The sequence below is a fragment of the Orbicella faveolata genome, unplaced genomic scaffold, assembly GCF_042242905.1.
Source record: "Orbicella faveolata isolate gen_17 unplaced genomic scaffold, um_ofav_v1 contig_24, whole genome shotgun sequence".
NCBI lineage: Eukaryota > Metazoa > Cnidaria > Anthozoa > Scleractinia > Merulinidae > Orbicella > Orbicella faveolata.
In genome coordinates, this window is record NW_028301552.1 from 12,194,526 (window position 1) to 12,220,000 (window position 25,475).

The 25,475-nt window shown below is 37.8% G+C and overlaps 3 protein-coding genes across 7 annotated transcripts in view; all 3 read left to right on the forward strand.

The window, feature by feature from the left end:
• Positions 1-897: 897 nt before the first annotated feature.
• On the forward strand, positions 898-5,962 carry LOC110043206 (mitochondrial basic amino acids transporter-like). Its single transcript, XM_020748644.2, has 4 exons — positions 898-1,094; positions 1,200-1,243; positions 1,424-1,501; positions 3,386-5,962. The coding sequence occupies exons 1-4, from the start codon at positions 905-907 to the stop codon at positions 4,082-4,084; spliced, it is 1,011 nt and encodes a 336-aa protein (XP_020604303.2). The 5' UTR covers positions 898-904; the 3' UTR covers positions 4,085-5,962.
• A 3,125-nt stretch (positions 5,963-9,087) lies between these two features.
• LOC110043168 (uncharacterized) lies at positions 9,088-16,771 on the forward strand. Of its 3 annotated transcripts, none has more exons than XM_020748600.2 (6): positions 9,088-9,582; positions 9,718-9,853; positions 12,248-12,308; positions 12,976-13,068; positions 13,913-13,978; positions 14,819-16,771. In XM_020748600.2, the coding sequence occupies exons 1-6, from the start codon at positions 9,144-9,146 to the stop codon at positions 14,993-14,995; spliced, it is 972 nt and encodes a 323-aa protein (XP_020604259.2). In that variant the 5' UTR covers positions 9,088-9,143; the 3' UTR covers positions 14,996-16,771. The 3 variants fall into 3 exon arrangements, with proteins under 3 accessions (XP_020604259.2, XP_020604260.2, XP_020604261.2); XM_020748601.2 differs by having other exon boundaries at positions 9,089-9,504; XM_020748602.2 differs by having other exon boundaries at positions 9,089-9,399.
• A 2,204-nt stretch (positions 16,772-18,975) lies between these two features.
• Positions 18,976-25,475, forward strand: part of LOC110043251 (mitochondrial import inner membrane translocase subunit TIM50-like) — an 18,341-nt gene continuing 11,841 nt past the window's right edge. For all 3 annotated transcript variants that reach the window (XM_089292761.1, XM_089292764.1, XM_089292763.1), the window contains exons 1-6: positions 18,976-19,264; positions 21,400-21,425; positions 22,225-22,246; positions 22,355-22,413; positions 24,447-24,566; positions 25,387-25,475. The exon at positions 25,387-25,475 is cut by the window's right edge and continues 19 nt beyond it. In XM_089292761.1, coding sequence (XP_089148887.1) covers positions 18,991-19,264; positions 21,400-21,425; positions 22,225-22,246; positions 22,355-22,413; positions 24,447-24,566; positions 25,387-25,475 — 590 coding nt within the window. In that variant the 5' untranslated portion in view covers positions 18,976-18,990. The remainder of the gene's footprint in view (positions 19,265-21,399; positions 21,426-22,224; positions 22,247-22,354; positions 22,414-24,446; positions 24,567-25,386) is intronic.

Consider the following 25,475-nt stretch of genomic DNA (forward strand, 5'->3'; position numbering starts at 1 on the left):
GGATGGGCACCAGCATGGCGTCTCCATACGAATCTCGCATAAGAAAAATTGCTGTGACCAGAATTTTGGCGAGAGTCTTTGCATATTTACCTTCTTTCATTTCCCAGATTGTGGACTTTATCTATTGACCGGTTTTAATTTTTATTTTGATCTATTTTGAATTTCGTGACACTGAAAACCAGCAATATATATTTGCGTAGACTCCAGGGAGCCGGTCTTTTTTCTTAAGCCCGGTCCTCACAAGCGACGCAAGCATAAGCATAAGCATAAAAGAAGCTTGTGCGCTAGTGAGGACGGCTGCGACATAATCATAAGCATAAGCATAAGAATATCAAAACTTTGCGATCTTTACCCTTACGTCGCTATTGTGTCCAATCAGGACATGTTGAATTGGCATAAGCATACTTATGCTCATGTCGCAGCCGACCTCACTAGCGCATAAGCTTCTTATGCATATGTTTATGCTTAATACTTAATGCTTGCAAGTGAGGAGCGGGCTTTTTACCGGACGAGGCTTTATCCGTGAACACGAACTGGACGAAAGAGGGTTGGGGCGAGACGAGAATCTGAAGCGTTTCGTCATGATTTCGAGGCCTTCAGCAGTCACGGAAGTCGATGTTACTAAACTGAAATTTTCAGCATTCTTAGGAAACTGTGTTCAAAATAAGAGAGCAATTGAGATAATCCTCTCCTTTTCACTTTTATCTTCAACTTTTATGCAGATCTTTTAAAACTTGGTGGGTTTTAGGATGTAAAACAAATCTCCCACCCATACCATTCCCCATCTCAGACTACATTAACCGTGTCCGACTGGCACGGGCGAATGATTGGCTCATTACTCACGTGTTACTCACGTGGAGTCCGTGTGCATTCTTTACTTATTGTGTTTTTCGTTCGTTGCGAAATGAAGAGACAGATATTTTACAAACATAGTGTCTATGTGGCATGCATACATTTGTCAACGTTTTGGTACGATGCCAGTAGTTGTAGCGAGAGCGGAAGGGAGGTTGTCGCATACTCGTCACTTGTCAAGCTAAATTGCCGTCTAGTGTTGTTTCTAATGGCACTAGACTTCGTAGCAGGATGTCTTGGAGGTTTGATCGATCATGTAGCTAGAATGTATGTTTGGATTGTTAACTCACCACAGGGGATATAAACATAATGGTGTAAATTGTAACATGCGGTGTTTTTTTCTTCAGGATTGTCTGGTATAGTAGTAGGGCATCCTTTCGATACCGTCAAGGTAAGTTATACTTCCATTTCAAGGAGATAGCGATTAAAATTCCATGTTCGTGATCAGACAACTTTCCGCTACGGACAAAGGCACGAGCTTGTAAGTTGTATTCCGCGTTTACCGGTGTCTTTAGGTCATTTGATCTTCAAAATGACACCAATTTACTGAGTTTTTGTTATTTTCTGTTAGGTTCGCCTTCAGACTCAAGTAACCAAGCGATACACAGGGACGTTCAATTGTTTTACTCAGATAATAAAACATGAAACGGTGAGGTGACGCCAAACAACAGACATTTCAAAATATTGTAGACAGAACGACATAATAGTTGTCTCATATCTTGTGTTGTTATATTGGGTAGCCCTACATGCCATTGAGTTTTTTATTTTTGCTAAAGAGAGCAACATGAATGAAGAAGCTGACTTGTCTTCGGACCTAAAATTGTTTCTAGTGATTAAACTTTGATTAACATTCAATTTCTGCAAATCAAGCAGACAGGTAGTTTGTAAGGCGTGAAACTACCGGATGCCTTGCCTGATTGCTGGTGCCTTAATGTTTTTTTTTTTAGAGGTATTCCTACAGGTCAATAAGTTTTGAGACTTGGCAAATTGTCAGAAGCTTTCCACCAAAGGGGCACTATCCAGGTCAGGGTGATTTTGCTGCAATTTTAGGCCAAAACTTTGCTAAAATTATGACTGAGTACTGCCACTTGCACACAAAATACTCCCAGAACGCCGAAATAAAGATATGAAGTGAGTTGTTGATGGGAGAGCTAACTGTAATTGTTTTTATTGATTTTTCGTCAACATTCCTATTCCAACAGAGGTTGAAACAGTTAGCCAACATTTCCAAAATACCAAAAGTTTTCAAGTCAAATCACTATATTTGGAACCTCTTGTAACTGAGCACCTCTCATAAGCGACCGCAACCACTTCTAGAGCTAAAAGTTTGAAATTTTCTTTTGTTTTTAACCTCCTGTAAGTGACCACCTGACAAATAATAAAGGGAAAATTGGATAATAAGTTGTAATAACATTATTACATTTCCTGGATAGTACACTGTATGGAAAATTCTCTATGAAAAGTAACAGATTTTTTCCAAAATTGATTTTTCACTTGAATAAAACATTTAAAACAGTCTCTGCAGCTATCTTATACCAATAAGGCAAAATTTTGAACCAATATAGTGTAAGCCATTGTAAGTGACGACGTCCTGTAGGCTCACGGGAAGTTCGACTGTAGTTCGGTAATTATTTTTGAAGCATGAGAAGTTTTCAGATTCTCCTTCGAGGGTGTAAACGAGATTTTGTAAGATGTTATTTTGCATTCTTTCAGTTTTCTATAGCACATAACATAGTGCCAAAATAAGATTAAAAAAAAAGGAAACAAACTGACACAGAGAGATTTTGTAAAAACACCTTGTCTTTCTGTAATCCCATATTTACTCTTTTGCCAAAAAAATTAAGGTTAGAAAATATTTGTTAAAATTGCCTACAGCTGGACAGATTTTGTGAACATATCATCTCTTTGCTGTTCTTCTTACATTTCTCGTAGTACAGGCTTGGATTATTCAACTGTTTTCCTCTCAGTGGGTTCAATTCAATTCTTTATTTACACTTTGAAAGTCCTTTACACACATTCTATATGGTAAAGTAATGAAAATAATAAAAATATTAAGTAATATTAAGGTGCAAAGAAATGAAAGTCATATGTGAGGGTTGACCAAAGTAGAGCTTTGTGGTTGGACACTGCCATGATCAAGTAAATGGCAGCATAAAAAATTCAGCTAAGCTAGACCTACATACATCACATTTCAACATGCAATACACTACATTTACACTTGTACAGCTTCAGAATCAAACAGCCAAATTAAACATAGCAGCAGCAAAATCAAGTTTGATTATTAAGAGGGTGGCATTTGTACACTTTCTTAAAGATATTTTTCAGTAGGTACTTAATTCTGAGGGGTTTAGATTCCCAAATTTTTGAACCAGAAAACTTATCATTTCTGTACACTAGATTACAGTTATAATGATTTTATATTGAAAAGGTTGATCTTGGCCACTCTGTTTTTATCAAAGGGTTGACTTCTGGTCATATTTTACTTATTGACACTTTTATGTTTCTTGTGCCATTTATTTTTCTCTTGTTACAGGTGTTTGGTTTGTACAAAGGCATGCTTTCTCCAATGGCCGGGGTAGGCCTCATAAATGCTATCCTATTTGGAGTCCAGGGTAATCTATCTCGTCTGCTGGAGCCAGGGTTATCCAGTCAGTGCATCGCTGGAGGAATTGCAGGTGCTGTTCAGTCAATTGTGTGCTGTCCAATGGAATTAGCAAAAACTCGTGTGCAAGTTCAAAGCTCTGCTAAGAAAGAATACCAAGGTTCGTTTGATTGCTTGCTAAAAATCTACCAACAACATGGTGTTAAAGGCTGTTACAAGGGGATGACCTTAACACTACTGCGAGAAACCCCTGCCTTTGCTATCTACTTTGGAACATTTGAGTTATTTTGCCACACACTGACACCTGAAGGAGATAGCATAGATTGTATTGGACCTCTGGCCATACTGATGGCAGGCGGATTGAGTGGAATTTCCTCATGGGTTGTTACTTACCCAATAGATGTTGTGAAGTCAAGATTACAGGCAGATGAAATTGGAAGGAAGCGTAAATATCATGGCATGTTGGATTGTGTTCGTAAAACTTACAGAAGTGGTGGTTTGAGTGCATTCTCGCATGGGCTAACTGCGACAATTCTTAGAGCTTTCCCAACCAATGCAGCAACCTTCGCAACTGTTACAGTAACTCTTAGACTTGCTAGAAACCGTGAGAAACAACTCGAATTTGCTTAGTACCGATAATCAATTATTTCATGACTGTACCAATTTGTCGAATAGTTTATGGGTTGCCTTGTTGAACTGGGGGCTAATGAGATCAATACAACACTATGCTGTGTTTGAGCATCGCTGGTTAGATACACAAACTAGGCAAATAATGTTTATATCTGAGCAAAGCGAGAAATTGAAGGGTGGGACAATGTGGAGTGGGTGGGATTTAAACACAAAATGATAAAATAGCCAAATAGCACTACAGGAAGTGTCAATGTGTCTGTAAGGTTTATTCTTATAATTGTCATTACTGAGAGCTTACCACTCTCAAGTCAGTGATATTTAGGCTCACCTGAGTACTTTTTAGTAGTGGAGTACTATTAGGCTAACAGTAGTGCCATTTCTCCTTTTTGTCATTTTGTATTTTAAACATGCCCATGTGGAGGCTTTCAATGCAAGGGCTAGTACCCTGGATTTAGAACTGGGTGCTTTTACACTTTAGAAACTTCTTAAAATAATTAATAGCATTATCAATCTTTCAATGCTAACCTTGTAGCCTGAGACACTGTAAAAGATATGAAATTATTTGCAGTTAGGGAGCTATCCTTTTGTATTTTTGGTTTGGATTATTCTACTTATATATTACATCTATAGCTAGTGTAGCAGCATAAATTTAAGAAACGCAGCTGGTCCATTTTTGTTCAAGAAATCCACACAGTGGCTTAAAAAAATAAGTACCAAGAACTTCTTGGTTTGAACAAACAATGTGTGTTGAATCACACAAGGTAGGATGTAAAGAATATTTTGTTAAGATAATTTACCTTACATGTACAATGTAATTTTCCAAAGGGTGAAAACATACATTTATTTCAGGTTTGTAGGACTAAGATGGGGTATTCACATTTTTAGCAGGGTATCCAACTTGCACTCCATTTGTTTGGGTGTTAAGTTTTATTAAAATATAACAATCCACACATGGTGGGGATATAACTTTAATTTGCCATGAGATATCTGCTCATTTTGTATTGAGTTGTACTGAGGTTTAATTTTATTTATTGTATAAAAATTTATTTTGTAACTAAACATAGTAATATATTTATCAATTTATTGCATACCTGGTTATCTCACTGATGAAGTGCCCAGGAGTAAAAAGTCACACTATTTTACTGGTTACTAACAAGTAAGTTGTGATTTTAGAGCAAAAAGTTACTTTAGGCAAGCACATAACTGCCTCAGGCAAACTAAATTCTCAGTGAAGTTTATCAGCAGTAGATGTACAAAAAAGAAGACTCTAGTCATAGAACGCACAAATATATGACTAATGATATGAATGCTTGTGACTGTAAACCAATATATTTATTCTTCAGGTAGTCATATATTTTGTTTGAGCAATAAGTGCACAAAATTATGTACTTAAGATCTGCTCATATTGTGGTAACATTTTGGTATATGAAACACCTCATTTCCCAAAATGACCCTGCTTTCAAATTCTCGAGAAAGTTTATGTTAAGTTCACCTCTAAACCTTGTGTTATTTTGATTTGATCTGACGTGAAACGTTCGTTTTAATTAAAATATTGAAAACTTCACATTCATTTTTCTCGGACAGGGTCAGCTTGATAGCTTAAGTCTCGATACGTTCTTCATAACTGAATTGTATTCAAGATGTTACCCTACTGTGAGTTTTTTTGGTAACTTTATTTTGTGCTTTTATTGCTTGAATGTTAAGTGCAATTTGTCTTATGTGTTTTTAGTTTGTTTAGCGGTAAATATGTTTTGTGGCTGTTAAAATTTTGTAGGTTTTTTCGGTGTACAAGTGCAAATGATGTAAGGAGTGTTTGCCTGTGAGAAATGTACTATGGTACAAAACAAAAGAAGAAATAAATGAATTTTAGCAATGTGACTGATTGATCTGATGAATTCTCAGTGTTCATTGTGGTAGTGTAATTAAGAGAAGCAGGTAGGTGGAAAAGGTTATTCATCATGGTAGGTGCAATAATAAAGTGTATTATTGTTTGTCTCACAATGCCTGAATAGTCACTTGAGATGTAGATCGCGACGTTTCGACTGCTTAGTGCCAGTCTTACTCAGGCGATAAGGTCGACTGATTGCACGGTATCATTTATATCACAAAGGTCGGCTGTGATTGGTTCATTTCGATCCTCTTATTGTTCCATTGTTCCGGCGAGTAGCTGTTCCCTCAGCGGTCCGCTGTTGTACCGTTGTGTATTTTGATCGTGGGCATCCATGCTTCAAGAATTTCATTTTCACTATCCCTGTTGATGTTATTAGGGTGAAGTCTTGTGTGAATAGCTTCCTAAACCCTATGTGTGTACCAGTGAGGATCTTGATCAATAAACTTGACCTCATTCCAGATAGGATAGTGGCCGGTCTCCTGGGCGTGTTCAGAAACGGCGGAGTTCTGGGTACGGGCGAGTCGTAAATCCCTGTCGTGTTCTTTGATCCTCTCCTGCATAGATCTCCCGGTTTCCCCGATGTAGACTTTGCCGCACTCACAGGGAATCCGGTCTGTAGACAACACCATCCTGTTTAGCCGGGTTGACGGTGTCCTTTGGTCGCACTAAGTGTGACCGAAGTGTGGTGTCGGACTTAAAGACGGTGCGAATGCCTTGTTGTTCTAGGCAGCGGCGGAGAGACTCCGAAGCTCCTTGGACATAAGGTAAAAATGACGGCGGTGGATTTAAATTCCGCCACGGGCTCTCTTCTTAGGGTTGTTCGTGCCTTTGTGATCTTCTGTACTAAAGAGGACGGATATCCGTTAGAAACAAGTACAGATGACAGATGTTTCTTCTCTCCAGCGATTACTGGTGGTTTGGTCACGAGACGTTTAGCCCGGTCGTACAGACACTTCACAATACCGCGCTTTACTGACTGAGGGTGGTGTGAATCATACGCTAGGTAGTGATCGGAACTTATCATAATAATAAATAATAATAATAACGAATCTTTAGACAGGATTAACCCATCAGTACTATAAAGTACTGTTATCAAAGGGGTCCTGTAAGATTTAAAAATTTAAAAATTTAAAAAAGGTAAAAAGTTAAAAAGGCAAACTAGTACATTGGGAAACATATAAAAACTCACGATTAAAAATTACAAATAAAAATGTTCGTTGGCCTTTTGCCTAAATAAAAGCCTAGAGTTCAGAGTTCTTATGTCCGCCGGTAAACTATTAAAAATTGAAGCCCCTAAAAACGAAAAACTCCGACGGCCAAACTCCAAGTTCATTTTCGGCAGTTCGATCGAGGAAAATCTATTTCTTGTGTTGACATTGTGACTTACCCTTGTAAAATAGTTCTTAAAAGGCGTGCATACATTTCCAATTAGACAATCAAAAACATACACACAGACTTTTCTTTTCAAATAACTGTCAACTGATGGAATACGAATGTCAGTCTTGTTTTGTAGACCTGAGGAAATGCAGCTTAGTCCACGATGTTCGAGGTAGCATTGAGCAACTAGGAGTATTTCTATCTCCCCGGATGGGATGCTAGTCCAGAATTTGCAGGGTTACCCCCTAGCACTAAATTACCTAATTTATTTATACACCTGGACAGAGAAAGGCATGAGAATTGTGTCTTGCCCAAGAACATTATGTGATGGCTCAAACCCAGACTGCTCTATCCACAGTCCAGCATACTAACAGTAACATTAGCCTCTCTCAGGGAACATAATGGAGCCAGCTCTCTAAAACGGCCAGCATTTTTTCTCTTGATCATTTTTTGTGCTGCTCCATACGGTGAACTCTTTTTTAAAGTTCTTGTGCCCACCTCTCCACAATGGCCAGTTAGATCTGTCCTAATGTGCCAGTTATAGAGGTTCAGCTATTGCCCCAGGAATGCTTCTGTCTTCTCTGAGACCTCTTGAGGGTGAGGCATTTCATATCTGCAACCCCGTTCTCAGGGCTTTTCCCTTGGAGATTGGAAGGGGCGATCTCTAAGAAAATGGGCAAAAAGGCTTAACGAGTTGCTTGTTCCTTAGAATTATGTTGGAAAAAGTGTTAACTCAGTGGACAAAGCCTCCCGTTTGAGCCTAAGATCTTTGCCGGTAACACGCTTCTTGGATATCCCGACTGTCTCTTTTTGACGTGCACGTTTTCCAGTCGCCGATACGAGGGGCGTTCTGACATCCCTTCCTAGAAAACCCCTTCGTGGCTGTTGATACTGAGTATGAGTCCGACTGTCCTACTGTAAAAAACGAAGCGGCCCTATAGTTAACCTCGTAAGGCTGATTAGTATGGGCAATGAAACTGTGACGAGTGACAAATAAGGAAATAATTCACGCGCATTTTGTCAAAATTCTAATAATTTGTTTTAGGCTCGGAAAATTATTAGAATTTTGACAAAACGAAAGTGAAATTATTTCCTAATTTCACGAGTATGCCATTTGATTATCTTTTCTTTAGGTGACAAGTTACACCTGCAATCATGGGTTTTTGACTTGTTTGTATCGGGAAATTTTGCGCCAAACGTTGCAATGGCAATTTTGTAATTTCAGGAGTGAAATTATAAATTAACGCTGAAATTTCACCCATGATATTACATGGCGAATTTCAGCCCAGAATAAAGTTTCAATCATGGGGAACGTGTTTTCAATAACTTAATGTCGAGTAGTGGGTAAAAAACCGGCAAACTGATAGGAGGAGCGATTGAAACAGAAGTGACATGATAAAACAAATGGCTGAATATATATGTTTGTCTGATTTTTCGTTTCGTCCTGATTTATAACCCTCTATATCCCGAGGAGCTGGAAATTGCTTTGTCGCTATGGTTTTGCCCTCTTGAATTATTCCCTATGTGATCATGTTGTCGCATGTTTGTTGGATATAACTTTCCCTTCACAGAAAAACGTTTCCAGCAAATTTCCTATTTTCTCGAGAAAACATCTGTTTCCCGCGACTTCTAAGGGTTTTGTCAATTCTGATTGGTTACTACAACTGGCTGTTCCGAATATTGATTGGCTCGGCTGAAACAGTTACCACGTGGTCTGTTCGACTTCAAAGTGAGGTTGATATTTTCAGTTGACAGTGAGCACCCCCTGCGAAGGTAGCTTCGGGCGCCAACATGGCCGACTTACCCTCTGGTGTGGCCGAAGTCGAAGTTGAGGTGGAAACTATGGTTGAACCTCAACAAGAGGTTCAAATTGAGACGCAGCCCATGATAGCCCTTCAGCCTCTGACTGAGCCTGAGAACGAAGAAATCGTGGTGCAAACGACGGAGGAAGTTATCGAGGAGTCAAAACACGCCGTAGTTGAAGAAGTGTCCATTTCCACGACGCCTTCAAGCAAACAGAGAAGAAGCAGAGGAAACAGGACTAAAGGTCTGGGAAGATCGGGAAAGGGTCATGTTAACTCTACTACATCGAGTGCGTCAAACGCCTCGAACAGTGAGAGAGGGGGTGGTAATGGAGATACTGAACGCTCAGGTACGCGCAAATGGGAACAAAAGCAAGTACAAATAAAGACTCTTGAAGGCGAATTCGCCGTGACAATGTGGGCGTCGGGTACGTTTTTTTAAAATGGGCGCCCTTACTTTTCAGATTAAGTTGGTTTTAAGAGTTAAGCAGTACTGCAACGCAGGAAAATCTGATGTTTTCATTTGTGTTTCTTCTCTTGTGCGTGATATGGTGACGGTCTAGAAGAGAAAAAAGCTCAACAAGAAGAGTTGAATCAAGCTCCCGACTTCACCGAGTACATGACAGGAAAAAAGATCCCTCCTGGTGGCCTTCCTGGGATTGATTTAAGTGATCCGAAACAGTTAGCGGAGTTTGCAAGGTAAGGTGACTTTTCGACCATTTTGGCAGCCATATTGAAATCCCATGACAAACAGCAGCCTTTGTTCACAACCAAAATGGCGGACTTCATCATGGCCGCCGCTCTTCGGTGCAAAGTGGTAATTTTGAATTTTTCGATGCCATAGTTTTCACGGGATTTTTATTGAAGTATAAATCAACATAACACGAAGTCACGGATTTTTTGCGTACAATATTTAAGTTCTTTACCCCATGAAACATTAGAAATAGAATTTTGCACTTTTTCCGACAAACAAAAGGTTGTCTTCCGCTACGAAATTAGGCAGTGTACTGTCGAGCGTCGGCTGTTTGAACAAATACTGATTTCGTTCGCAAGTCGTTGCACTAAAATGTATCTATTAACGTCGTCATACTCGCAATTCTCGTGTTGATTTTCGTATTTTTCACAGCAGTTGAAAATCTCAATGTTCATGTGATCTTACATTTTTTCTGTGTGTGTGTGTGTGTGTTTTTTTTGGGGGGGGGGGGGGAATGCAGCAAGCAAGAACAACAGCATAAATGAAGCAATGGATATTGATCACTACTTGTTGGGAGTGTTTGATTTTAGGTTGCACAAAAGTCTAATGTACAACAATTTTGAACATTTGAAATGTAGTAACACTACTCTCAAGCTGTGTGCTATGTCCTATTTCCTGGTTTACCTCTTGTTGTACTGTGGTAAATCTCAATGATATGGAGCCTTTACTTTGCAGACAACGCAGAAAGTTCGTTTTGAAGGTGCACAAATATGTTATCATCATGTCTGCAAATACGAGAAGCAAAAAAGAAAAATCAAAACGGGGCAGCCAAAAACCCCCAGAAGATGCAATATTTTGTGGAAGCATGAATTGTCCACTGTCATTTATTGCTTCCATTCCTTTAAAACTCTGATGACAAAATTCTCACTGTACAGATAATGGCAGATGCCACTTACAGCTTATTAGCACATTACATTAAACAGGGAATACATTTTAGTTAACATTTCATAACAAAAGTGTTGTTTGTTCATAACTGCAAAAAAATGCCTTTCCCTCTTCCTTATAAGACAGGACATACACTTGCACAGGAAAAAAGCCTCTCTCTCTTATAAAGTATGAAGGCTAGTCTTTTCAAGTTTGTTTTGGCTGTGGTATGATTTGTCTTATGTTACCTGACCAGGTTGTTTTAGATGCACATTTTGGTTATATGCCCTTGAAAAAATTTCCTTGTATCAACTTGTGTCATCTGCAATGAATAAACTCTTCCCTAAAAAGTTGATTTTTAGTTATCAAGCTGTTTACTTATCCTTCTATTTCCAAATTTAGTGGTTGGCATAAGTGCTGTCATCTGATCCCTTTGCAGTGGTACTAGACCAGCCATGGACTGGCTGGTCTTATTGACAATTAGATTATGAGCTCACGATTTCTATGAGGTGATAGTTGATGAGGCCAAAGGCCGAATCAACTATCACCTCATAGAAATCGATAGGGAATAATCTAATCGTTTTACTAGAATTCTAACTGAAATTTGCTTTAAACAACCATTCCAATTATTTCTAGTCTTGGGATTAAACTTCACACTTTGGAAAATTCGCGAGGACTGAATTGTCAATTTGACATTTGCAGGTCTTGCAGTTGTGTATGCACGATTATCAGTTTCTTTCAAAAAAGTTCTATTTTTTTATCTCAAGAAACCACGTATATTCTTCTTTTAGTCTTCTCAGGAATTTTATTATCCATTTGTTTCACAACATTATTTCAAATTTTGGAGAAATGAGGAAACGTTGCAATTTTGTTGACCACACCAAGCCACTGCACGCTAATGGCTGATAGTGTGCAATGGCTCAGCCAATCAGATTGCAGCATTTGCATTAGTGTTCAAGTAGAATTTTACTAATAAAAGAGATTCAGGGGTGTTAGTGCCGAATACAGTGTCAGTGAAATCAAGAGGTTCTTTCTTTTTTTTAAATGCATAATAAGAAATTTTGTCCAAGCTGTGGACCGTCAATGAGAACAAAGTACTAAGTACATAGTACTTTGCAGATATGCTGTTAAATGTTATTGTCATTCAAAATCACTCTGAAATCCACCTATACCTCCCTGCTCTGAAGACAAAAATTTGCTTGTGTTGATGATAATAAAAGAGCACCAGTATACAAAAGTGATTATTTTACATTTTTTCTAAAAAGCTGTGAAGTTACTGCTAAAATGAAAGGTGAGAGCAATGATGAAAATGCGCCATTTGTGAAAAGCACTTTGAGGTCTACGAGCCTCTCTGTTAGCTTCTCTTTCAGAGGCAGACTTGTTATTTAGACGCACAAGTAGTTTTCTAAAAAGGAAAACAAGGAGAGAATCATAAATTGATGTGAGCAGATTAACAAAGTTTCAATTTCTCGTAGAATGAGGCCCAAGAAAATGAAGGAAGAAGAGGGAGCCAGAACAATAGCTTGTCCTCATAAAGTAAGCTGCTGTCGTCATAGTTAATAGAGGGGTATGGGTATGAAACTCCACAAAGTACATTGTTGTATGTTTTTGTTCACTTTTTTTGCCTCGACCGTGCACAAAACTCAGTAGTTGTTTACTCCATACAGTGTATGAGTGCAATACAAAAGATTGTGCATGGTCATGGACCTTCCAACATAAACCTTGGCATCTTTGTTTGCTCCTTTGATGTTTGCAGGGCTTCATAACCAGTCCCCTCTATTAACTATCCCGTCATCTTTTCTCTTTTTCATAAGTTACAAAGAGAGGCTATAGATTTTATATTTGTATTTGATTTTACGAAGGGGTATGTTTATTCTGATTTAGCAACATTTTTTATCAGTTTGTACTTTCGTACATTATGCTACTGTTTGGTTGTGTAAAATGCTTCTGCAATTATCATTTTAGGGAAGTCTCTGTTTATTTTGGTGTCCTTTCACTAACAACTTTATTGAAAATTGTTTTAAACTTGTCTGTTATTAATCAGTTTTATGTCTACTTTCTGGTTTTGACCCAGATGTTCTCAGGATGAATTTCTAAACGTGAGAATTTAATAACAATTGACTGGTATCCTGTTTGAGTTCTTTTCACCATTTTCGAAACGTCAGTATATTGAATTACATTTTGTTTTTCTTTGCTTTTGCAGGGTTGTACCAAGATGTTTCGAGATAATTCAGCAATGCGAAAACACTTACATACACACGGACCACGAGTGCATGTCTGCGCTGAATGTGGCAAGGTAAGAATCTCTGAAATTATTAATTTTTTAAAATCCATTGGAGTCTTCCTCATCGTAGATCCTCTTGGGTTTTGTGTGACCTCTGTGGTGTTTTCATTCTTGGGAAACTATTCTTTTAAAGTTTCTCTTGATATGAAGACACATGCACCATAAATCCTCTATAAGCCCCTCTCTGTAATAAGCCTCCCTTGTCCCTTGTTCTGAGGAACAAAGTTATTAAGCCCCCCTCCCCTTCCCCCTTATTCCACACAGTCAAGTTGATAAATGATAGACTGTATTTGAAATGTAATCACGACTGTAACACTTCATGTGGACTGATCCAGAATAACCTATTCAAGGTTCCCAGAAGAATAAAAATGTTAAAAATAACTTGTATATGTATAATATTGCTCAAATCTCCATATTAGTCATTGCCCTGGTCCAAAACAGGAAGTAGGTAAGCATAATCGTAGTCTGTTTCTTAAGCTTCTGTTTCGCTAGAAATTAAATAAGCCCCCCCTCTCTCATAAACCCCCCCCCCCCCCCCTCAAAAGTGCTTAAAATGAATAAGCCCCTCCCTGGGTGGCTAAATAGAGGATTTACGGTAGTTTTGAGCATCCCAGAAAAAAAGGTCTTCCCTAAACTGCTGTTACTAGTGGTAAGATTCAGTGCTTTAAGTAAGTTTGTGGGTTCAGGATGGTTAGAAAGTTTAGAAGTAGGTGGTTTAATTGTTAAAGCAGGTAGCTGATTTTGCCTTCCTTTCTAAAGGATCAGGGGAGTAGCCAGCTGGGATAAGTATATGATGACAGCAACTTTGTATGAGTTGTATTTTTGATTCCTTTTTTCCTCAATTTCCATTTTTCAGGCGTTTGTGGAGAGTTCAAAATTAAAGAGACATCAGCTTGTTCATACCGGTGAAAAACCATTCCAGGCAAGTGTTTTTATTGTCTAACTTTTTAGCAATATCTTGTGTAAAGTCAGGCAAGATTTATAAATTAGCTAGATAATCCAAACTGCCAGTGTTTGAGGTACCTTTTAGTAACATATAGTGATTTCTGAGCTGTTTGGACAGAATATTGGGGGTAACAGGCCATGAACAAGCTTCCCATCCAGAGGAGTAGCGATAGTTTTGGCCACTTTGCCTGACAGAAACTGGAGTTATGTGTCTGGTTCAAGAAGCTTTGTTTACGATATTTGCCTCATTAGTTTTAGCGATACAGTTTCTGATAGAGCTGCAAGAACATTAGTTCTGCATATTGTCAGGGCGTAGCATGAATAATTGTCCTAAGGAATTTGTGCACAGTGTCTTGGATACCTTCTGTGCGACACAGGTTTCAAAACTCAAAAATTGACAAAAATGTATGAGCTCATTAGCGCTTTTGTCACCCAGAAGTTTTGCAGTTTTTGAAAGCCAATTTCTCCTTTAATATTACACCCAAAGAGCCAACAATTTTACCAATTACTAAGTTTCACAAGCTCTTTAAATGTTTGTAGTCCATTCATGTCTAGCTTGATGCCTTCTTTGTGCAAAGTCATATGTCAATGTGGAAAAAATGTAAACAATGATATCAGCAAAGGTTGGCCTAGGGATCACTCTCTGGTTCCTCTGATGAATTAGTGTAAATAAATAATTATATGTTGTGGGTTACCAGGGATGAGCAAGCCTTCTTCATGGACAAGTAGCAATGCATGATCTCTAGGAATGAAACAGATAATATGTTTACCCATCATGATTATTGTTGTAAAACATCATATTGCTTTTTCTCAACAGTGTACATTTGAAGGCTGTGGCAAGAGATTTTCTTTGGATTTCAACCTTCGCACCCACGTTCGCATTCACACTGGTGACAGGCCATATGTTTGTCCTTTCGACTCCTGTAATAAAAGGTTTGCACAGTCGACAAACCTCAAGTCTCACATCTTGACGCATGCTAAAGGAGGGAAGTAAGATGCTATTCTCAACGACTTTGACAAAATTGTGTACAGATTTTCAAGGATGGAACTTTTTTGAGTTCACTAAGGGATCAAGTGGCCTTGGTTCGGTCAGACTTTGCTAGAATTTCTAGATGTGGCATTGTACATTTTAAACTTGTATTCTTTCGAACAGTTCTTCCATACTTGCCGTACACAGTCTGACACAAATGTAACAAATGTGACATCCACTTGACTTCCTTCTGGTTTCCATTGCTAGAGAAAGTTATCTTTAGAGATTGGATGTTTGGGCAAGAAGGACAGTTAGTATCAGTGTGGAACTGGTTCTTAGAGGTCAACATATCAACTCAACGGGATAGATTTTAACCTGATCAATCCAAGCTAGCAGAGTTTTAATTTATCTTTACTAGTTCATGGGCCTTGTTGTGTCATTTTTGTATAGATATGCAGTATTTTTTTTTTTTCCTGTGATGTCATTTTCTTTCCTTGTGCCACTAAATTGTCGGATATGTATTTTAAGATAATAGGTTACCCATTTAAACCATTAAACAAACTTTGCGTAATCGAACATTTGTAAAAAGGAATCCAGAAAGCACTTATTTTAATCAAAGGGAAAAGCCATGGCTACTCTTTGTTTTATTCAAGGGAAGTTCTGAGGCAGAAATCCAAGCTTAAAAGATCGTTTTAACGTTATCTGACTAATCTGGCTTAATGTGTCTAGACTCTAGGCTGTAATGTTGTAAGAAGTGTCCTATGTAAATTTGTCTACACAACATTCAAGTTTTGCAGTTATAATGACAACATGTACGTAGTTTGACCAATCAGGCAGACAGCCCTTAAAAAGTGGAGACACTCACTTAGGACCAGATCAGAGATTTGAGCCATGAAATTTCATACCAGTGATCTTTGTCCTTCATTGGTTGTTACTTAGCGGTGCATTTTTACACACAAGAAACCAATCAAACACTGGAACTCTTTAGTGCTTTGTCATTATCATTATGTATTTATTGATATGAATTTCATGTTGCTGTTATGAAGGTTTTCTTAATCAGGCTATTACATTAATGAAACTATGATGTACAGGCTGTGCTCCATCCCACTGCACATAGTCTATGAAGGACTTCAACTATAACTTGCAATATTTTACTGAAACATTGCCCTCAGCAAGAATTCACTCACTTTCCACAGGCATTTTTCCTGGTATGTACTTCATCAGTTCACACTTGAACCTTGCATAACAGTCTTACTGCTCATCTGGTACAAAACAGTATGTAATTCAGCAGTGTAGCATGATAGGGTATGGCCTGAATCTTATTTAATACGTTTTTAGAAGCTAAATTATTTACTGGTAGAATGTACAGTGTCAAATTGCTTAGAGTTACCAAACTAAATTATGTCAAAATGAATCTAGGGAGACTACTTGGACCTCTTGTTTAAACAGTTGGGTCTTTGATATTGAATAGGCATCATTGTTTCCCTTGCAGCCTTACATTTAGGTAGGATTCAATAGCTGTTATTGCTGTCGAGTTTGCGGTCAGTGTTTTAAAAGGCATGCAAACGAGTCGAAAGGAATCAGTACAATGCAGAATTGACCCTTTTGCCTCATTTGTCTGTCAACCCGCTGATAAATGCAATAACAGCTATTATTTCCAGGATACATTTCTCATACAGCTGATGAAAGAGTTCGAAGTTAATTACCTAAGACAGTGATAGTGTCAGATTCTTGTTATTATACACTGTGTAACTTGCTATAATTGTTATTAGCCATGTAAATAAACAATTGACATCAGGAGTTGAGAGGTTAAAGTCATTTGGATGTAAGTCCTTTTCAATATTAGATTTTAGTAGATTCTGTTCTATCATGTATTTGTAGTTACAAGTGTTTTGTTTAAATGTAATAGAACGGTTTTGTTCATTGCGCGACGTCACTAGTTACATGTTCCTGTCATTTGAGGCAGTGTTTGCATTGGGTGCAGTCTCAGATTAATGTTGTGGAATGAGCTGCAAAAAAAGCAAAAAAAAAAACAACAAAAACTAAAATGTTGAAATGATGTAATGTATCCCTTTTTCCGTCTTTATGTTATGGCAATATTTATCTGATTTCTTAGTTCCAGACGATAATCGATTTTGTAACTAAGCTTCACATGTTCAATCCTTCCCCTGTCTGAGAGACACGAGTTTTGTACTGATAGTGTAGCTCATCAGCCGGAGGAGATCTTTTGTGTTTTGGATTTGCTACTTTAACAACGTATAAGGCGACACTACATGGATTTTAGTGGGAGGAATTTTTCAGCTCAAATGTCAAATGTCTTTTAAGCGGGGAAAAGACTTGAGCGTGATAAAGAGAGGTGTACCATGTGACCAATTATTTATTTGATAGAGGCTCTAATTTTGCACCTACAGCTGTACCTCTGATTGTTCTAAAGAGGTATGGTTCTCAAAAAACGTAGTTAGGTTATCTTCAATTAGTAAAACCCTGTTCCCAAAAAATGAATGTGGTTTCAGGTTGAGATGCATCCGTGTATTGTAAATGTTGCTGCGTGTTATCTCTAGTCTGTTAAAAAAAATCTGTAAGCAACAAACTATTCTTAGGCTTGCAGATGCATTTTAACTTGCAGTATTCATCTTGGAAAAAGCAAATTAAACTAACATACATTTACATAAAGCTCGTCTAGTGAAATGCAGTTATTCTAAGTTCTCAAATATTATTATGTTACCAGGTACAAGGTTGTATGATCGCCTCGCTTACTCGCCTAACTGTAGCATGTGGTGTAAAAGGTGATAACAAGTGCCTTCCTTTTTTCCAGTTTTGAACGTCAGTAGAACATTTGCCTTGTATTCACCTTCTGAATACAACTATCATGTTGTGACTACAACCACTTATTTCGGTATTAAAACATGACCCAAATTGGAGTTTTCATAACTGTAGAGGTGGGGTGGGGAAGTTAACCAGATTCCAAACCGGTCTGGGTATAGACATTTTCTGGAACATGGCAATGAAACTTTTAATCTGCCGTCATTGTCGTTAATTTCAGTGGAATCCTGATTTTCTAACCTGATCATTTGAAGCAACTTTCTGCTGCCTTGCAAAAAAAAGTTAGAAGAAATTTACCCTTGATTTCCATCACCCTCGGAGATTTATTTATGTATTTGTTTTTTATTTTTTTAAATTTTTTTGGCGAAAAGGGATTCACTTAACCCCTAAACCTCTCGCTCATCTATATGATATTTTAGGGAGCGTGAGAAAAATTACTGGATGAGGATCAAAGTGGTAGGGAATGAGAGAAGGTTAAATCTGAAGTAGTGTGGGATCTCGTACAGTGCACCACATCAGGCCCGTATAGATTTTCGGGGAGTGCACCCCCGTCAATGGATACCACCCAACATCTTGTAAGTTGCCATACTCTGCTATGTCCCTGGCTGCAACTGTACCTCATTCAGTGTTTATGACGATTGTGGCTTAGATGGCTACTCTTGAGAGAACTTGTGAGATTTTCTTGGCAACGTTCAGAAACTTGGGAATACACTTCAACGCAAAGTAGATGGCCAGGACGGAGAGGTCAACTTCGCTTGCGCAACCATGCCATAGGCCCTTTGCAGCTAAGCCATCACGTGACCTATTTTTCATAAAATTATGGGCTATAACTTAATGAATGCCAGAAATGGAAAAAGCATGTCAAAAATATCAAAATGCCCAAGTTTGAGGCCCCCATCATTAAAGAAGGAGATTTTATGACGGTCCGAATTTTTAAAAAAATAAGATTTGTGTGGAAAAAGTTGCTGGAGAGCTAGATCTTGCTCTCCAGCAACATTTTGCATACAGATCCTCTAAATTTTCCGAAATTCAAACTGTCGTATAAACTTACTCCTTAATTCCAGGGGCCTCAAACTTGGCCATTTAGGTATTTTCGATGCGCTCTTTCCATCTGTCCCTCCTGGTAGATGGCGCAGCTTCTAGGGTGATTTGCATCACCGCTGACCATTTCACACAGTTTGCTCAAATATTTCATCATGGCGGTCGCAATGTCATCTACAGTTTCAGCTTGTTGCAGATGGTTCAGTTCCAGAATGTGCGGCAATACGTCTCTGATTACACCACTTGTACAATTTTCTTCTCTTTCCTGTACAAGAAGAACACTTCCAACGATCGCAAGACTTCCATTACGATGTCCACGTGCATTTTATTACGTGAAACCAAAAGAGAAGAAGGGTCCAAGTTTAAGGAGTTGGATATTATTTGGAGCTGGCTGTGTAGGAGTCGTCACTGGAGCTGTGGTTTACCATGGTAAGAGATTCTGTAATCGATTATTCTTGTATTATTATGTGATTTAGTTAGCGGGAAGTTTATTTCTCATTGTCCCTCGTTAAATACAATTCAATCCTAAGTTCTGGTTCACACATGGCCACGATTGTGTGCTTTATGCGCCTATCAATGTTAAAGACCCCCCCCCCTACTCAATTAACTCTGTAATATCGAAAAGTTACCAATACGTGAAATATTAGAAGTTATGAAAAGACTTGGACTTGCAAAGGGTCATTAACTAAATGCAGCCAATCAGAGTACTCTATGACATGATCGGGAAAAGTTTCTACAACTTTTTTCAATTATTATACATTGTAATCACCATCTGTCTTCTCATTGGCTAAAAGCCTACAGTTAATTCTGGGAAACAGCGCAACCTACAGATTATTCACTAATCTGCTAGCAGATTAGTGAATATTCTGTAGGTTGCATGTGCAATGCATGATTTTCAAGAGCAATGTCAAGTTCATGGACAGCGAAGTAAGAACATGGCTTGTCAAAAATAAGCTGCGTTCGGTGCAATAAGGCATTTGTCGTTATTTTCTTTCAAACAATGTATAATAAAACAATTATTAGGTTCGGTTTTTGTGACATCCAAAATAATCAGGGTCTCGGTTAGTGTTATCAGCCTCAGCCTTTGGCCTTGGCTGATAACACTTACGTCGACCTTGATTATTCCAGATATCACAAAAACCTCATCCAATATTATTGTTTATTATTGTAACCAGATAAAGTAAATATATTTTTTGAGTCAAATCAAAAACAGGCAAAAATTATAGAAGTTTTGCAATTAAATATTGAGCATTTGTTATTGGGGCTTAAAAAATGTCAAAATTTTCCTGCCAAAATTAATCTCCTCATACACGCCAAATAAGTGGAACATGTAACAGATTACTATAACTAGTCAGAATAATATCTCCAGAATTTTGACCAAATTTGGTCACGGTAATCATCTCACTGTACCTTTATTTGGTATGCTTTGGTTGCATATTGTTTGATATGTTTGATATCTTTTGATCTTTCCATGGGTATTTTGGCTCAACAACATCTCACCAAAATATGAACCATGGCTCAGCCAAACTCACTGAAGAGGCTACTGAAGCGTACCGAAAAGATATAACTAACCAAGCTTGGTGACTCAGGATTATACTTGAACCTGTATGTTTTGGTGACAGTCCTGGTGACTTTGGTTAAGTCATGGCCCTTTTTTTGGTGCAACACAATTGAGCCATCATATCCATTGTGAAGCCTAACTAGCCTGATACACCATTGAACACTAAAAAACATTCTTTTAGTCTGTTCTTTTTCAATCATTACATCACATCAGTAATAAAACCTGTATTGACCAAGGTCACTTAGGACAGTATTTACAGCTATTTAAACCTGCCTTATACCTTTGAAATGCTTTGGTGGTAGGTTAGATTGGGTATTTTCATACCCAGATTTAGCCAAAATTCTGGTGACTTGATATTGAAGGAAATTAGGGTAGTAGACAAGTCTGACTGGCTAATTGTGTGTTTAGGTATGGTAATGAGAAAAAACAAAAAAGATGTAAAATGTAGTTTATAATATACCCCCCCAAAAATGGGAGAACTCTGAAAAACACCTTATAAAGTGCTCATGCATCAAGATTGAATAAGCAGGAAGGAAAACCGATTATAACTCTTCGAGCAGAATTCAAACCTGGGCCACATTGGTTGTACAGGAGGCAAGACTTAGTGCTCTCACCACTGAACCATCCCTGCTCCCTAAAAATGTTGACTCTTGATACCGTTATCCATATGTGTTGGACTCTAGTTTCCAGCTTAAAGGGGGTAGCAATATTCTCAGTCATCTTTTGATTCTTCTGAAGAAATATTGAATAAATCATTCAAAGAGAAACTTGTTTTGCCTGGGAGTTTGTGGTGACTTGATTCTTACTAACATAGATTTACCCTGTGTTACTCTAGCATCACAAATCAGGTGAAGCTGAAATACACCTGGTTGTTTATGCCATTAAAAGCACTTTAAAGTGTGGTAGATCAGGTCCTGTAGGCTTGTAAAGGCAGTAATTGTAATTGTTTGCCATTATATTTAATGTTTATGGATATTTGACAATGCCTAATTTTATTCCTTAGGCTGGCCAGAAAGTGGTCCAGATAGTGTAAGTATGGGTCTAATATCATTCAGCCAGTAGCTATTTATTGATATACAGTCAGGTATGATAAAGTTTTGACAAGTAATGACCTTCAAGAGTAGGGACTCTCCAAAGGTAGTTATATCCACAATCACGATCCTTCAAAAGCAACTCCCAAAATTAGCAACCCTTCATTAGGACCTCCACAGATGAGACACCTAGTTGTCTGCAATTATTTTGTTATCGACAACTAATTGTGTCTGATGTGAGCATTTTACACATTGGAGTGTTAATTGTTGATGTCTATGTCACGTCAGTGAGACCATAGGAACTAACATTCACTCTGCTTGCTCAAAACACAATATGCATGCTGAAATGTGTGCCATGTTTTGATAGTTGTCAACAACTACTTTAAACCAATGATTCCCACACACAGGAAAAACAGTTAACAACTAAAAAATTTAATGTTTAGTTGTTGACAATTCATCTCATACACTAACTGTTTTTGTTTTCGATAATATTTAGCTGTTGATAGCCAGTAGTTGTCAAAAACTAAGTGTCCTGTCTGTGGAGGGCCTCAGTAGTGATAAGAAAATTCTGGTAAAGCTGAAAGTAACAAGGGTCATCATTTTAGGAACTTTACAAGAATGCAAGATTTCTCCCAACAAAATGCAACTATTTTTGAAATGTTTTTCAATCCTGGTAATAAAATTGGCTCCAATCCCCAATAAAAAAAAAAAAAAAAGCCCAGCTCTCACATTTTATGACTACATGTATAAGTTTATTGTATGTGCACTCTGACTAGCATGCATTTTTCTCCTTGTAGGCAGAAGATTTATACAAGAATGGTAAGTTCGTTGTGTGCTTGAAGGAAATCTGCACTTTTTAAATAACCGCAAAATATTGTCAATTTTTGTGACTAGTATTATTCAACTATTGATAATGTTTTTATCCAGAGCCAGTACCTATGCAGTTTATCTACAGAACAAGAGACAAGGTTTGGGATTTTTATGAGGTAAGCATATTAATTGGGGCTTTTGACACAGTACAAGGTTTGACTAAAGTGCCGTCCGGTCGTCCGACACAGGTAGATTTTCCTAATGGGCTAGTAACTTTTCATACCCACTTGCCTGATGGGCAAGGACCTAGGCAAGTCATCTGCCAACTAAATTTTAAAAAGAGCAAACTAAGCCTTGCCCAGGGAAAGCAAAATTTGAGAGCTGCTTGTTCAAAGGGCAAGCTGGAATTCAAGTTTTTTTAAGCCCTGCAGTGCCTGTATATGGTTACAGCCTTCGTCCTTAACAAACCACAGCAAAGTATAATTATTAGTCAAGTTATCATTGAATCATAAAGAATTATCTGATAAATTTGTTATTGCCACAGAGAACTTACAATGGGAATTTCATATAGTGTGATGGTCTGGGTGAGGGTAGTTCTGAAAAGAACTGTTGTTGGTGACTGACGTTTCGACAACCTGAGGGGAAGTCATCTTCAGAGTCAAGTGAATAATGTTTGTCAGTCGACGATGTTTTAAGTCTGGTCCATTGAATGTGATTGGTCAGTATAGCCATGATGGTATTGGCTGAAAGACTCGTGTAAAGTTTGTCATCAGTCATTGGTGGGTTTTGATCTGTCTATTGTTAGTCAAATTGGTCGGTTTTTGGTCCGTGTAATGTTAAGTCAGTCTGTTAGAAGTCCGTTTGTTGTTTTCTTTTCTGTTATGGATAAGTCATTTGTAAGGCGCCAGTAGTTGTTGACATCTGTCAAGAGGCGTTTGTTCTAGGTTAGTGTACCAGCTTTCTAGAGTCAGTCATTGAAAATAGTTTGTACTGTAGGTTAAGCACTGAGCAGAGTCCCAGTCAATGTTGTGGTTTGTAAGTTGATGATGTACAACAATGTGATTGTTGGCATCACGGACAATTACACTACACGAACTACTGATACTCCTGGATTCAAACCATTTACAATGGGAATTTCCAACTTATTCAACTGGTTGGTAATGATAAAATTGCTATTAGAGTTATTTAATGAATGACACCCCTCTCCCTTCCTCCACAATGCAGAATTCATTTTAAATGATAGCAACATGAAAGTAATATAACTAGTAGCATGGTAAGGAAGAAAAATCCCAGAGCATAAAGAAAGGAGTGTGGATACTCTATATGTATTGGATGGAAAGGTCACCAGTTAATTTTTGTGCTTTAGTTACACAACAACAACAACAACAACAACAACAACAAGCTTTATTACCAAATAGAAAAAAAAGTTAAACTTTACAATATAATGTATTAATACAAAAAAGAGGTAATGTTTACTCAGGATGACTATAAAGCTAATCGAGCTGAGTAAAACTAAGTAGTGTTTAAGTATAGGAGGTAGGTTGGCACTAAAGCTTGATGAAAGCAATTAATTAGTCAATAAAAAAGAGACGAAAAGAAGAAATAAATAAATAAATAAATAAATAGATAAATGAAAATAAATAAATAAATTAATTAATTAATTAAATAAGCAAATACCAGTTGAAAACTCATGAACAGTAAGACTGTAATATGTTTAGCTTGACTTTGTTTTTAAACGTTTTAAGGGGGAGGTGTTTAATGCTTTTGTCAAGGTGATTCCAAACTTTTACAGCTGCAAAGCGAATGTTGAATTTACCATAAGTTGTTTTGATGGTATTGATGTAATGGGTTGATTTAGAAGCAAGCTTAGTATTGTATGAGTGTACAGATGCTACTGTTTGAAAGAAATTTTCAAAGGAAGATGGAAGAAGATTGCACATAGTGATACATTACAGTAAGAACACTCAAACCAAAAACGCTATAGGACGAAGGCTCTTGTATAATGTACAAGACTGGTGTTTTTACAGTGTGAAAATGCTAAATACTCTTATTATGATGTAGAGCTCTCATTCTATATTCACTAAAAAATATACCAAGAAATGTCGTGTGATTGGCATCATTGTACATTTTAAAGAAATTTCTCTGTTTGAATCGCTCTAATTCTCATATAAATTATAATTGTGCTTATTTGTATCACCCTTTATGGCAGATGTTTGCCCAGCCATCGAGTAAAATGTTATTACCAGAACCTCTTCAAGAGCCTTATTATCAGCCTCCTTACACACTGGTGTTGGAATTAAAAGATGTCTTGGTACACCCAGAATATGATATAAGTACTTCATACATGTTATACACCATACAGTTCAACACCAATCTAGCACGATTGACCAAAGGTGTCGTTGTTTGACAGGCAGTGTTTATTGTAAATATAACCTACACAAGGTCTCGGATTCAAATGAGACCCTGCTGAGAAACTATTTCTTCTTACCTCATTTCTAAACATCTTTTTCATTACACTTGTAAGCCACCTGTGTTTACAAGCCCACCCAAAACCTCACATGAACATTTAACATTAGGGACACTTAATTAGCTTTAATTAAGTGTCCCCAGTTAGCTCTTAGCTTATAGCTGAATACTTATTGACACTCAAATAACGTTTATGTATGTATGTGTATGTATGTAAGTAGTCTAAGCCCAGGGCTTATAACCTAAATTTTATGGTAATTCATGGCAACTAACTGTGCAAGTGGATGCTTCTGGAAAACCAGTTGTATTGATCATTGATGGAAGACCATATTTTTTTTGGCATTGTGTGACTTGAATGAAGGACAAATTGAATTCTATACAGTTTGTTGGACCATCCAAAAGTAACAAGCTGCCATGCAAAGGCGACAGCCTTGGGAGATTGAGAATCTGAGAAATATCCCAGAAATGTTGACTCCTGCAGTAGTGCACACAAAAGCGGACCCAAGGGTGACAGTTCACAACAAGTTTGAGTGAATGAAATAGGTGACTAGAGGTTAATTTTTGGCAATAAACAAGTTTAACCTGTCATGTATTAAAGAACAACTTACGCTGTAGTTGCCTGGGGTAGGTATTATTCCTTCTGGAGGATGACTTGGTGAAGACTTTCACCCTATCTTTTGTAGCGTAAAAGTGGCTGGCGTTTTAGAAAGCGGCCAGGAGTAGATGCTTTTCTCAACCAGTTGGGCCCACCGTTATTTGAGGTTGTCATTTA